Below are 12,969 nucleotides of genomic sequence, written 5' to 3'. Positions count from 1 at the left end.
ACCAGTAATAAGTGCTTGAATACATGTGGTGCTCAAAGAGGCTAATAAATGGAGCTCTTGTGAGCAGATGCCAAAGGAAGCTGAACCATGCAGGCATTCCAATGTATGTGAAGCACATGGCCCAACTAAAATCCTTCAGTTATTTAATAGTAACTGACAAGTTATTGTTTCTAACAATTGCCTGGTAGCAATTATCAGGAACAAAAATTCCACAGGGCAGGATTTTGTAATAAATGGAAGCAAGTGAATTTATTTCCTAATGTTTTTGAACTGCATTGGAACTTCAAATTTGTGTTAAATGTTGTCACCTACACACGTTAGGATTGTACAAAATTGATGTAAGTCGTCAGCATGGTCTTATTTTATCACTGAAATATATTTATTGCTTCACTTTTATCTTTCAAAAAAATGGAAAGAGTGAAGCCTACTGCTCTATTTCATTCATGTCAAACACATCACGCGCTTTAATTGAAGAAGGTCTCAGTTAATTCCCAATGAAGTATTTTCAAACTTTTCTGCTTTCTGTCTCCACTTTAGCTCCAGTATCTTTTTGTACTCAGCGTCTACCAATTTAATGCAAAATTGGCAAATGTGTAAATGATTCAAGCTGGATTTGCAGCTACAGAAAGAAAATCAGAGAGCAAATTGCTTTGTTGGCTTGCGCATAGTTCATCAGGAGCATTAATTTTATTTTTTTTCCCTTGCAGGCTGCCTGTGCCTTCAAGCTGCAGCAGCTAATTCCATCCTCTCCCACAGTGGTGGTCCTGAACATGGGGCAAAATTTCAGTGAACTCTGCAGGCTTTCAATAGAGCAAAAGTCACATTAGGATTTTGTTCACCAAGAAGAAGAAAAACCAATAATCAGAGTTGTTCTGACAGTACAGTGTGACACAGTGTGGTAACTTAAAATACAAAATATTCCTGTGTTTGGTCACTCTTGTTGCATGAGAAAATAATCATAAACACCCTGCGTGATCTTAAAATTGCTAACGGAGCAATGAATATTGAAACAATTAGATTTATATTCTAGTCAGGTCTGGGGGCATGTCCCCTTTCTCAAGATTGTTTCTCTTTATTGCACTATTTGATGTGTTTTCATGTATTTCCAGCCAGAAGTAACTTATTCTGGAAATATTAGATATTTTAATTAAAACTTAAATGAAATTATTTGCAGGGACTTAAAAAAATTGTGAAGTTCTTTTTATTGAAAGTACAATCCCAAGTACACTAATGCTATTTTGTGAATCAAAACGCTTTATAATGTGTACAGACAATATATAAATCAGCTGAGCACTTGATATTCACAAGGAAGAAGCAGCCCACTATTTGTGAAATCAGCATGGTTTTTTGAGGTTAAATATGCAGTAAGCATGGTGGGTTGGGAGGAAGGAGTTTCTTTGTTTTGGATTGCCTCAATTGACATAATTATTTAACTATCTTAAGTCTCTATCTGCCCTTCAATGAACTGATTGGTTTTGAAAGCCTTCAATCTCACTTTAGAACTAATTCAAATGGTCAATAAATTTCAATCCAATGTAAAACAAAACTTTTCTTGGGATATGAAAACATAACAACATATGGATATGAAATTACAGCTGTTCATTTATAGCACTGAGAATTGGTCCATCCAGAAGCTGTTCTAGCATGCAAGGAAACTTTAAGCCTGTGCTCTGGTATGTGAAATTAAATTTTGCATTTATCTGAAATAAGGTGCTCTTCTACAGGAACAGATCAATTAATTTACTATTTCTCAGCTCATAAATCACGCTAAACTGACAGACTCCATTGTTTTTGCTGGACACATGCTCTTCGTTATATATATTAATGACCTACATTTCGTGTACAGTACGTAATTTCAAATTTGTGAGTGATGCAAAACTTGGAAACTTGGATCAAGAAAGAAAGGCCACAGGTTTAAGGAAACTATCGAAAAGGACTAATGACAACATGAGGAAGAAAACATTTTCAATCAGAAAATAATTAGGAATTGAAATGCCTACCTAAGTGTGGGGTGAAGGTAGGTTCAATAAGGCATTCAAAAGGGAATTGGATTGTTATCTGGAAGGGAGAAAGTGCATGACTATGCAGGGAAACTGTTGGAGGAGCATTTGATAAATTGTTCTGACAGAAAGCTGACACAGATTGCCATCCTTCTTTGCTCTAAACATTCGGTGTTTCTGGAAGTGTTGGGATCCTCTCTGAGTCAGCCGATTCAATTGCACTTGGGTGAGACTTTTCTAAAAATCTTAATATATAGCAATAATAGATCTCTCAAAATAACTGATATGGGGTTTTAAGAACTTGCCGTCTTAAAAGTTTAATTTTGAAAAGATGGTTGAATATGAATTTAACTCTTTAAGGTTTTCCAATCTCTTGATATATAAAGATATATAAGCCATGTTGAGCAATACCAGTTACGAATTATATTAAGTAATAATATTGTAAGGATTTGCTTACTGAGATATAGGGAGTTCAATTTCAGTTTGGAATTAAAGAAGAATTACAGACCTGAGTTTGCCAACGTAATGTACTTGTCCTGGCAGTTAATCAAAGAGATTAGGGATTTGGAAAAGAAAAGCCTACAGGTGATCCTTCAGGAAGCATACCAAATATTTATCTGAGAAGTTCAAGTTCAAAGCAGCTCAATTTTCATATGTAAAATGTCTATGGTTAAAGCCTCAGGCTTGTTTCTATCTGGAAGGTTGTGTTGAAACTGTTTATACTTGCATACATTTTCGATAAGCTATGAAGAATCACATGGATAAGTACTACCAGTTTGATTAAATATTGATGCCACACAATAACCAAGACCACTCCCAAGTCGGTGAAAGAAGACAAAGAGTTTATCCCAGCTATCTATAATATTAGTAACAGATAGTTTTCTGTCCAGATTGATAACTGGACTAATTAGGAGGGTGAAACCTGGCCCATGAGGAAACATAGAGTACTGAAGCCTGTGATATATATGAATGCCAACAACTGGTGATGATGGTGAGTGGAAGCATCCCAAACAACAGAAGACAAGGTAAATAAAAATAAAGAGCTGCAGATGCTGGACATCTGAAGCAAAAGCAGGAAGTGCTGGAGAAATGCAGCAATGCTGGCAGCATCCATGGAAAGAAAACAGAACATTTCAGGTCTGGTGATCCCTTGACAGAACAGAGAGAGAATGGCAAATTAATTCTCCATGGAGCCACTATCATTTCCCAGGGTAGTGTCCCAACAATCCTAATAATCTGTTAGGGGGAAGATTGCTGGATTGATGTGACACTCTCAAGCCCCTTTTACATGCAGTAATGTACAATCATGATGGCAATAATTTACACTTCCCTGGCAGCAAGACAGCCACATATGATTTTAGTCTGAGCTTCCAATGTGGAAGCTGCCATGCACTGCAAATACAAGCTGAGATATTTTTACTTCAAGCAGTGTGGCCATCTGTGACACAACTGATATTTTTTTGCCCATCTTTAATTGCCTTTAAACAAAGCAAGTTGCTTGATCTTTACAGAGAACAGTTAAAAGTCAACTACATAGCAGTGGGTCTGAATTCACATCTAGATCAAACCAGGTAAGGACAGCAGATTTCATAGATTCATAGAATCCCTACAATGTGGAAACAAGCCATTTGGCCAACAGTCCACATCAACTCTCTGAAGAGTATCCCACCCAGACCCATTCCCCAACTCTATCACTCTACATTTCCCGACTAATGGCCCTAACCTACACATCTGTGAATACTATAAGAAATTTAGCATGGCCAATTCACCTAACCTGCACATCATTTTATTTCCTAAGGGACATTCATGAATCATACAGATTTTTACAATAATCAATTATAGCTTCTCAGACACCAGCACCAGGTTTCATTTCCAGGTTTATTAGATGAACGTCCTGGTGGGATTTTAAACCTTTTCCACAGAGCATTAGTTTCTGAATTACTAGACCAATGACATTACTACTGCACCATTATCTCTCCCATGACCATTAGAAGCTGCATCATGCTTGGATCTGTAACTCTGTTGCTGTCCTTTCTATTATCAAAATGTTCAGATCCAAACATTGTACCAATTTGATTCAGGATTCCTGCATGTTCCTTGATGTTGACCATAGGCTCTCTGGCAGGTTTCCAATGCAATCAAGCATTTTATTGCAAATTTCTGTCTGTGTTCTTATGTAAGATGCTTCAAAGGGCATTCCCAAGTCTTTTGCACCAAAAATTTGTGAGGTGCTCAAATCTAGCAAATTGGAACTTGCTTTCTCCTTCTCCCTGGTCCCAACTGCAGGCCATTTGTAATCAATGTTTCTTTATAATCATATGCTATGCTATAAATCACTCACACTGTCAGCACTTGAGCTGGTGGTTGTGAGCGTGAAGACAAGTGACATGATGTGTTCATCATTACTCTTTTCCTGTTGTTCCATTTTTTTAATTAGAGTGCATTTATGTGGCATCTAAAAAGGGAAATGTACAAGAGTCAGGTTGTGATGCAAGAATATAGGGCAGACAAGACCAGAGATGCATAATTACAACATACACAGATTGTAGGCTGGAGTATAGAGTGGGAAGAAGTGAAAATAGGATGTAAGGAGGAGGATTAGATATGAAAGCTTTGTCATTTTCAATGGATTATGTGCCTCTCCTAGTCACAGTCTCAGCAAAGGATGACAAATTATTGATAAGTATTGACTCAACCATAGGTGTCAGAGCAGGCAGGAGTTTCTGCTGCCCTCTGGTTAGGGCCTTCTGCATCTTGTTGCTTGAAACCCTGGTATGTAAGAGAGAATGAATCAGTTACTATGATGCAATCTATGTGACTTATAGTTGAATAGCTGGCAGCATGTGAAAACTGTGTCAGGCTGGCAGCTGTGAAAAGAGTTGGGCAAGATAAAGGTGCCCTGATTCATAAATATTATTCATAAATATAGGTGAATGATGGAGGTGTAATGAATTAACAATTGTCTGAAACGAGTGGTGTAATTGGTAGGATATAACATTTGAAAGTTCATTCGTTGACCTCGGCTGCTCTTGTGAGTACCTAATAGCAGTCTTTAAAATTATGAAAGGCTTTGAATCAGTAAATACAAAGAAAATGTTTCCACTTCAATAAAGAGCACAACTACAGTCCATCAAAATATAACAGATAACAAAAAATTCAGTAAGAATTCAGAAGAAACTTCTTTACCCAAATAGTAGGCAGGCTGTGGAATTGACAACCACAGGGTCGTTTTGAAGCAAACAGTATAGATATATTTAAGAGGAAGCTAGACACACAAATGAAGAAGGAAACAGAGGTTCACAATGGGAGATTTAAATTTGGAAAGAAAAGAGGAGGTTTGGATGGAGTTGAAGTGTCAGCATGACATGTTAGACAGAATGGTATGTTTCTGTATTGTATTTTTTATGTAGTAATTGAATTTCTAGCAGCATCGCATCCAGGTCTTTAGGATTTGACTCCCGCCACAATCCTGATAGACATCTCCCCCAATAGCCTTTTGAGCATATGTATCTAGAGGTCCTCTAGTCCAAATCAAAATATAATTTATCTCTTCTCCATTGCACCTCCTCCACCTAGGTCTCTAAAGTAGCAGCAAGAAACCTTGGACATTGCTGTCTGCTGTGTTAGGCCATTCTCTTTTTTCAGATCAGAATCGGTTGTAGAATGATTTCCAGCAACTGCTCTGACCACATTATATCTCTGCTTAAAAGAATTGCTAGCTGACTTTGAGAACTGCAAGCGAGCTTTAAGCAGTGCTCATTTGACATTGAGATCCTTGCTGAGACATGCAGAATTAGCATGTTTATTATCAGGCAGCAGGAATTTGGTGTAGTACCTGAGTTTCAATGTATGGGCATGAGTTAACTGCACATCACAATCCCCGTGCCTGGTTGCAATAGTTACTGAATTTAGCTTCCAATTATTCAGCATTACATTGAAGCTTGAAATGCATCAAACACTCTCACAAAACGTGCAAAACACCATGACAATACTACTCAATGTGCAGTTTCACTAATGAATAGCTATATCTCATATAGTCTGCTGTGCACTTGCAGAAGTGTGCGTAAACACACAACAGACTGTTATTAGTACTCTAGTACCAAAAGTTGTATGAGAAGACAATATATCCTCATAGATTCAAAACAAAGACATACTTTTTTCTACAACCTAGAGTTGGTTTTAAAAGTATTAATTTGTCATCCAATTGTTCCACACATTGATCAGTGAAATTGAAAACAAACTAATGCTTTGTGAATATAAATGTACAATACTATATTTAAATAAATTATAAATGACAATCAAAGTATGAAACTATGAAATTTGTTACCTGTAGACACAAGTACGAACATAGCATAATGAAAGAATGGCAGCAGATTATTCAAGTGCTCATCTTGAAGTGGGATATCCTTCAAACAGCAATCATCCAGTGTGGCTTTGTGAGTGGAGCTAAGAAATAAGGAGGGGATGGTGACGTTATTGGGGTTGTACTGTAGGCCCCCAAATAGTCAATGAGAATTAGGGAATAAATATGCAGAGAGAATGGGGAGACTTGCAGTAGCAATAGGGTTGTATTGTAGGGGATTTTAACTTTCCTAACATAGACTGGGACTGCCATAGCGTTAAGGGCTTAGATGGAATGGAATTTGTTAAGTGCATTCAGGAAAGTCTCCTCAAGCGGTATAGAGATGGTCCAACTTGGGAAGGGGCAAAACTCTACCTACTCTTGGGAAACAGGTGACTGAGCTGAAAGTGGGAGTGCACTTTGGGACCAGTGACGATAGCTCTCTTAATTTTAAGATAATTATGGAGAGGGACAAAACTGGTCCACAGGCTGGAGTGCTAAATTGGCGCAAGGTGAATTTTGATGGAAGTAGACAGGAGCTTGCAGGGGTTGATTTGAGCAGTTTGTTTGCAGGCAAAGGGACCTTGAGGAAATGGGAGGCTTTTAAAATGTGAGATAGCTAGAGTTCAAGTCTATATGTTTTTGTGAGGATGAAGGGAAAGGTTGGCAGGAATAGGGAACCCTGGATGACAAGAGATATCGAGGCTTTCACCAGTAAAAAGAAGGAGGCATGGCTCAGGTATCGGCAGCTGGGGTCAAAGGAATCCCGGAAGGTATATAGGGAATACAGGAGTTTACTGATTAGGGTATCCAAAGAGGTTCTTTAAGTATATTAAAGGAAAAAGAATAACCAGAGAGAGAATAGGACACTTCAAGGACCAAAATGGACACAAATGTGTAGAACTCAGGAGATGGGCGAGATCCTCAATGAGTATTGCTCCTCTGTGTTTACCATGGAGAAAGACATGAAGATTTGACAACTTGAGGAAGTTAGTGGTCATATCCTGGGGACAATCTATATCTCAGTAGAAGAAGTGTTAGATGCATTAGAATGTATGAAGGTGGATAAATCTCCTGGTCCTAACCAGATATATTGAAGAACACTGCTAAAGGCTAGAGAAGAAATTGCGGTGGTTCTGGCTGATAGTTTTGCATCATCGTTAGCCCTGGATGAGGTCCTGGAAGACTGGAGGGGAATGCATATTGTGCCCTTATTCAAGATGTGCTGCAAAGAAAAATCTAGGAACTATAGACCAGTAAGCCTAACATCTGTGGTGAGCAAGTTACTTGAGAAGATTCTGAGATAAGATATAGATGCATTTGGAAAGACAGGATTTGATCAGGAATAGTCAATATGGCTTTGTGCACGAGAGATCATGCCTCACAAATTTGTTAGAATTCTTTGATGAAGTGATCAGGAAGGTTGATGAGGGCAGAGTTGTGGACATAGTCAATATAATTTCAGTGAAGCCTTTTGATAGGCTGCTCTGGAAGGTTAGACCACATGGAATCCAGGGCAAACTGGCAAATTGAATACACAACTGGCTCAATGGTAGGAAGCAGAGGCTAATAGTGGAAGGATGCTTGTTGGATTGGAGGCTTGTGAATAGTTGGCTCAGGGGTCAGTGCTGGGCCCATTGCTGTTTGTTATCTATATCAATGATTTAGATGAGAATGTACAAAGCACGATTAGTAAGTTTGCAGATGACACTACAATAGGCGGTACTGTGGACAGTAAGGAAGGTTGTCAGAAATTGCAGCAGGACCTTGACCAGCTGGGGAAAGGGCCGAGAAACAGCAAATTGAGGTAAATATAGATAAGTGTGAGACTTTGCATTTTGGAAAGTCAAATCAAGGTCGGAGTTTCATGGTGAATGGTAGGGCCTTAAGGAGTATAGTGGAATAGAAGGACCTTGGAGTTCAGGTGCATGGTTCTCTGAAAGTGGAGCCACAGGTAGACAGGACAGTGAAGATGACTTTTGGCACACTGGCCTTCATCAGTCAGGACATTAAGTATCGAAGTTCAAAAGTTAAGTTGAAGTTGTACAGGACGTTGGTGAGGCCACTTCAAATATTGTGTTCCGTTTTGGTCACTTTGCTACAGGAAGGATGTTAATAAACTGGAAGGAGTGCAGAAGAAATTTACAAGGATGTTGCCAGTACTGAACAGTCTGAGTTATAGGGAGAGGTTGGACAAGCTGGGACCTTTTGCTTTAGAGCATAGGAGACTGAGGGGGGACCTTCTAGAAGTGTATAAGATCATGAGAGACATGGATAGGATGAATGCACTCAGTCTTTTCCTCAAGGTGGGGAATCAGGTACCAGAGAGCATTTAAGCTTTAAGGTTAGAGGAGAAAGAAGAAATGGGAACCTGAGGGGCAACTTCTTTTCACACTGAGGATGGTACAAATATGGAATGAGCTGCCAGCGGAAGTTGTTGAGGCAGGTACATTAACAACATTTAAAAGGCACTTAGACAAATACAAGGATTGGAAAGGTTTAGAAAGATACGGGCCAAGTGCAGGGAAATGGTGGACATTTTGGTCGGCATGGACTAGTTTGGACCAAACGGCCTGTCTCCGTGCTGTAGGACTCAATAGCTCAGTGAAAGTAGCGAGTCTAATATCTGTTAGGATAAATAGGCCAAACTGCATTTAATATAATTGTTTCAGCATCAGTATGTAGGTTTTGCTTTCATTTTTCCCAATTATTACACTAAAACTTTAATATAGAATTTTCCCTTTTTTATGAATGTTGTCATAGTATAGAAACTTTTGTATGAATGATTAACATGAGACTACATTTACCAGAAAACACCATCAATCCAATATAGTGCATTTGAAGAAATAATCCAGATATCAGGAAGAGGTTTTCTTTACAAACAAGCAAAAAGCCAAGTATATGCACAAACAATTTTCAACAAGGGCTACATTTAGTAACAGGCATTGAGTACAGACATTAAAAATAAGATTGGTTATCAGCAACCTGATCGCTTAGTTTCCATACACTTAATTTGCAATAGAAGAAACTGGTGAAATACAGGATATCTAAACTTCCAGTTTACCTCATGAATTCCTGATCAGAGTCATGCCATTGTAGGGAAATACCCCGGTGGAGCAGGGAAGTTAATTTGAAAGCTAGAACTTCAGGCTGTTACATACCTCTTAAATCTGTTACCTTTGTTACTTCTGTAGTTTGGATTATATATCTAAAATTGCCCAAATCCCTGCATTTACATTGACATGGATGTACAGCAAACCCATATGTCTAGGAATATTCAGGACTGAGTAAGAAGGAAAAGAAAGTATTTTAGCACATCCAAAATAAATAACTCAATGGAGGCCCTAGTTGAGTACAGAAAGTGCAGGGGGCTACTTAAGAAAGCGAATTAGGAGAGCAAAGAGGAGACATGAGAAAACACTGGTAGGTAAAATTGGGGAGACTGTCAAGATATTCTGTAAGTATCTTAAGGGGAAGAGGATAAAAAGGGAAAGAGTAGGAGCCATTAGGGACCAAGGGGGCAATCTGTGTGTGGAGCCTGAACTCACAGTTCAGGTATGAAAACAAGTACTTCAGTCAGGAGGTAGATGATGTAGGTACGGAATTTGGGGAGAGGGACTGGGAGTTTCTTGATCAGATTGACGTAGGAAGTGATGAAGAATTGGAGGTTTTGACAGGCTGAAAAGTGGACATTCCCCAGGGCCCAGATGAGTTGTATCCCATACTGCTGTGGGAGGTGAGGGAAGAAATTTAAAGTGACCTTGACCTGTATTCTTAATTCCTCTCTGGCCACAGGGGAGGTGCCAAAGGACTGGAGCACAGCTAATGTGGTTCCACTTTTCAAGAACAGCAGAAGGGAGAAACCAGGGAATTACAGACTAGTAAATCTCACATCTGTGGTAGGGAAACTACTAGAGAAAATTCTGAAGGAGAGAATTAATCTCGACTTGCAGAGTTATGGTTTGATCAAAGATAGTCAGCATGGTTTTGTCAGAGGGAGGTCATGGCTAACAAATTTGATTGAATTTTTTAATGAGATAATCAGATGCACAAATGAGGGTAGTACAATTGGTACAGTTTAAACAGATTTCAGAAAATCTTTTCACAAGGTCCCACATAGGAGACTGATAAGATAAAAATACATGGGATCCAGGGTAACTTGACAAGATGGATCCAAAATTATTTTAATGGTTGGAGGCAGCAGATAATGCTAGAAGGCTTTTTGGGTGACTGGCGGCCAGTGTCCATTGCATACCATGGGGTCAGTGCTAGGTCCTTTTAGTTTGATATATGTACAGGAGGGCTGATAAGTAAGTTTGTGGATGATACAAAGATTGGTCAGATGGTTTGGAAGAAGCTCTACAATTGTAAGAGGATATCTATTGTTAAGTCAGATGAGTATAACAGTAACAGATGGAATATAAACCTGAGAGATGTGAGGTGATGCACTTTAGAATAAGTCACAAGGCATGGGAGTACTCAATAAATGGCATAAATCTAGGTAGCTCAGAGGAACAGAGGTATCTCGGGTTGCTTGCCCACAGATCCCTGAAGGGTGACAAGATAGGTTAATAGGGTGAATAAGAAGGTATGTGGGACTCTTGCCATTATTATTACTTTTCTTCAGAGCAGAAAATGCTGAAGAGAGATCTGATTGGGAATGTTTAAAGTTATGAGGGGCCTATATCATGTGGATGGGAAGCATCTGTTTCCCTTGGTTAAAAGGCCAATAATGAGGGGCATAATTTTACAGTGAAGGGCAGGAGGTTTAGAGAAGATTTGAGGAAAGATTTGTTCACTGAGAGGGAGGTGGAAATCTGATATGCACTGCCTGAGGGTGTTGTGGAAGCAGGAAACCTCAAAACCTTTAAAACGTATGTGGATGGGTATTTGAAATGCCATAACATTCAAGGCTCTGGGCCAAGTACTGGAAAGTGAGATTCATGTACAGAGGCTGAAACAGACTCAATGGGCCTTTTCTGTTCTGTATGATACTTGTTTCACCACTCTCACTGTTGCATGTAATCTTTTCTCACTCTGTTTCACCCATAACCCCAACATCATTCCCCTGTATGACCTCGCTTGGGACACCTCACCACTTTCAACAACAGTAACATCCATGACATCCATGTTCATCTCTCTTAATACTTGACCCTGTCTCATTCCAAGAGAATAAATCCCTACAATAGGACAAAAGACGAGTCAAAATGGATGGTTGTCTGCCTAACATTTGCTCTTTGTCCCTTGTGAGGAGAGGATCCTGACTCTGACTACTCCAAGTGGCTGTGTCCAACCCCCTGAGCTGGTAACAGAGGCTTCCCTTGACTTATTGAGCAGAGATCCCATGAACTAAGGCTATCTCTATTGAATTGATTGAGGACTGCTGACAACTATGACAAATTTCCCAGCTTTGTGTCTATGCAAAATGGCATGGCAGCAATAATATCAGATTTGTATCTCAGGCTGAGGCAAGGTACAAAAATACAAGGCAATGCAAGGCAGGGATACAAAGAGCATTCAGGTAAGCTCCAAGTGAGTAAGCGCCAATAGAGTGAGCAGGGATGCAGCCTGGTCCAGTCTATGTGCTGGGTACATGTACCTGAACATAAAGCATCTTTGCTGCAGATTTAACATGATAGTTGCTGCTGCACCATCACTGATACGCAGAATTGTTTCTGAGAATGGATCAGAGATGTGCCATGGAAGTTCTCAGAGGTTGGCATATGTTGGATGCCTTCATCTTGGAGCATGGGGTACATGTGACAGCATCCATGGAGCATGCCCCAAGATGTTGGTGCCTGGTGGCCAACATGGAAGTTCTTCAGAATATGCTTTCCATTTTGACTTCAATGTTGATAATTCTCAGCATCTCGTTTCCTCATGGAGGGTAGTATGGTAGAAAGAAGCATATTTAATGAGATGAGATTGGCAGTTAATAAGGTCTTAAACAAGCAATAATCTTCCTTAATTGGCACTTTGTGAACCAAGTTGTTCTTGATGTCAAGAAAGGCATTGCTGGACTTCTCGTGATTCTGCAATATTTCTCACCATATCCCTCATCATTCAGGCCCCTATAAGTTTCCAACTTTAGTGTTTCACAGTTACAATTTCAAGACCAGCCAGTGTTTGCCAATTCTTAGTATTTGTGTGACATTTGCACTTATAGATCTTACTATTATCAACTGACTTTGTTGGTATTGGTGACTGTTTATAAAGGCTTTGAAATCAAGATTACAAAGTACTCATGCAAATATAGGGAGAAAGTGATGTCTGCAAATGCTGGAGATCAGAGTCAAGAGTGTGTTGCTGGAAAAGCACAGCAGGACAGGCAACATCTGAGGAGCAGGAGAATCGACGTTTCAGGTCAGTCCAGATGAAGGGCTCCGGCCTCAAACGTCGATTCTTCTGCTCTTCGGATGCTGCCTGACCTTCTGTGCTTTTCCAGCAACACACTCTTGACTCATGCAAATACAGGCACAGAATGTGAGCAATCCAGACATCTAAAAGCATAAAAGTCTTGCAAATACTAAATCTCTGTTGGTTATAACCTTCATAGGAATGAATTGAAGGGTGAAAAGCAATACCGAGAAAGGAGCTCCAATAAAATGAGTCCTAGCTTTTTCACAA

The 12,969-nt window shown here is 39.5% G+C and overlaps 1 protein-coding gene across 3 annotated transcripts in view; it reads right to left on the bottom strand.

Annotated features, from left to right (window-relative positions):
• fto (FTO alpha-ketoglutarate dependent dioxygenase) overlaps nucleotides 1-12,969 on the bottom strand; it is a 414,204-nt gene that overhangs the window by 145,352 nt on the left and 255,883 nt on the right. For 2 of the 3 annotated variants that reach the window (XM_072547380.1, XM_072547377.1), the window contains one exon: nucleotides 6,328-6,446. The exons of the other annotated variant lie outside the window; for it this stretch is intronic. In XM_072547380.1, the coding sequence (XP_072403481.1) occupies nucleotides 6,328-6,446 (119 nt within the window). The remainder of the gene's footprint in view (nucleotides 1-6,327; nucleotides 6,447-12,969) is intronic. 3 annotated transcript variants of the gene reach the window in all.

Source organism: Chiloscyllium punctatum, chromosome 26, assembly GCF_047496795.1.
Source record: "Chiloscyllium punctatum isolate Juve2018m chromosome 26, sChiPun1.3, whole genome shotgun sequence".
NCBI lineage: Eukaryota > Metazoa > Chordata > Chondrichthyes > Orectolobiformes > Hemiscylliidae > Chiloscyllium > Chiloscyllium punctatum.
Note: the sequence above shows the minus strand (reverse complement) of the source record. Positions and strands in the feature narration are given on the sequence as shown.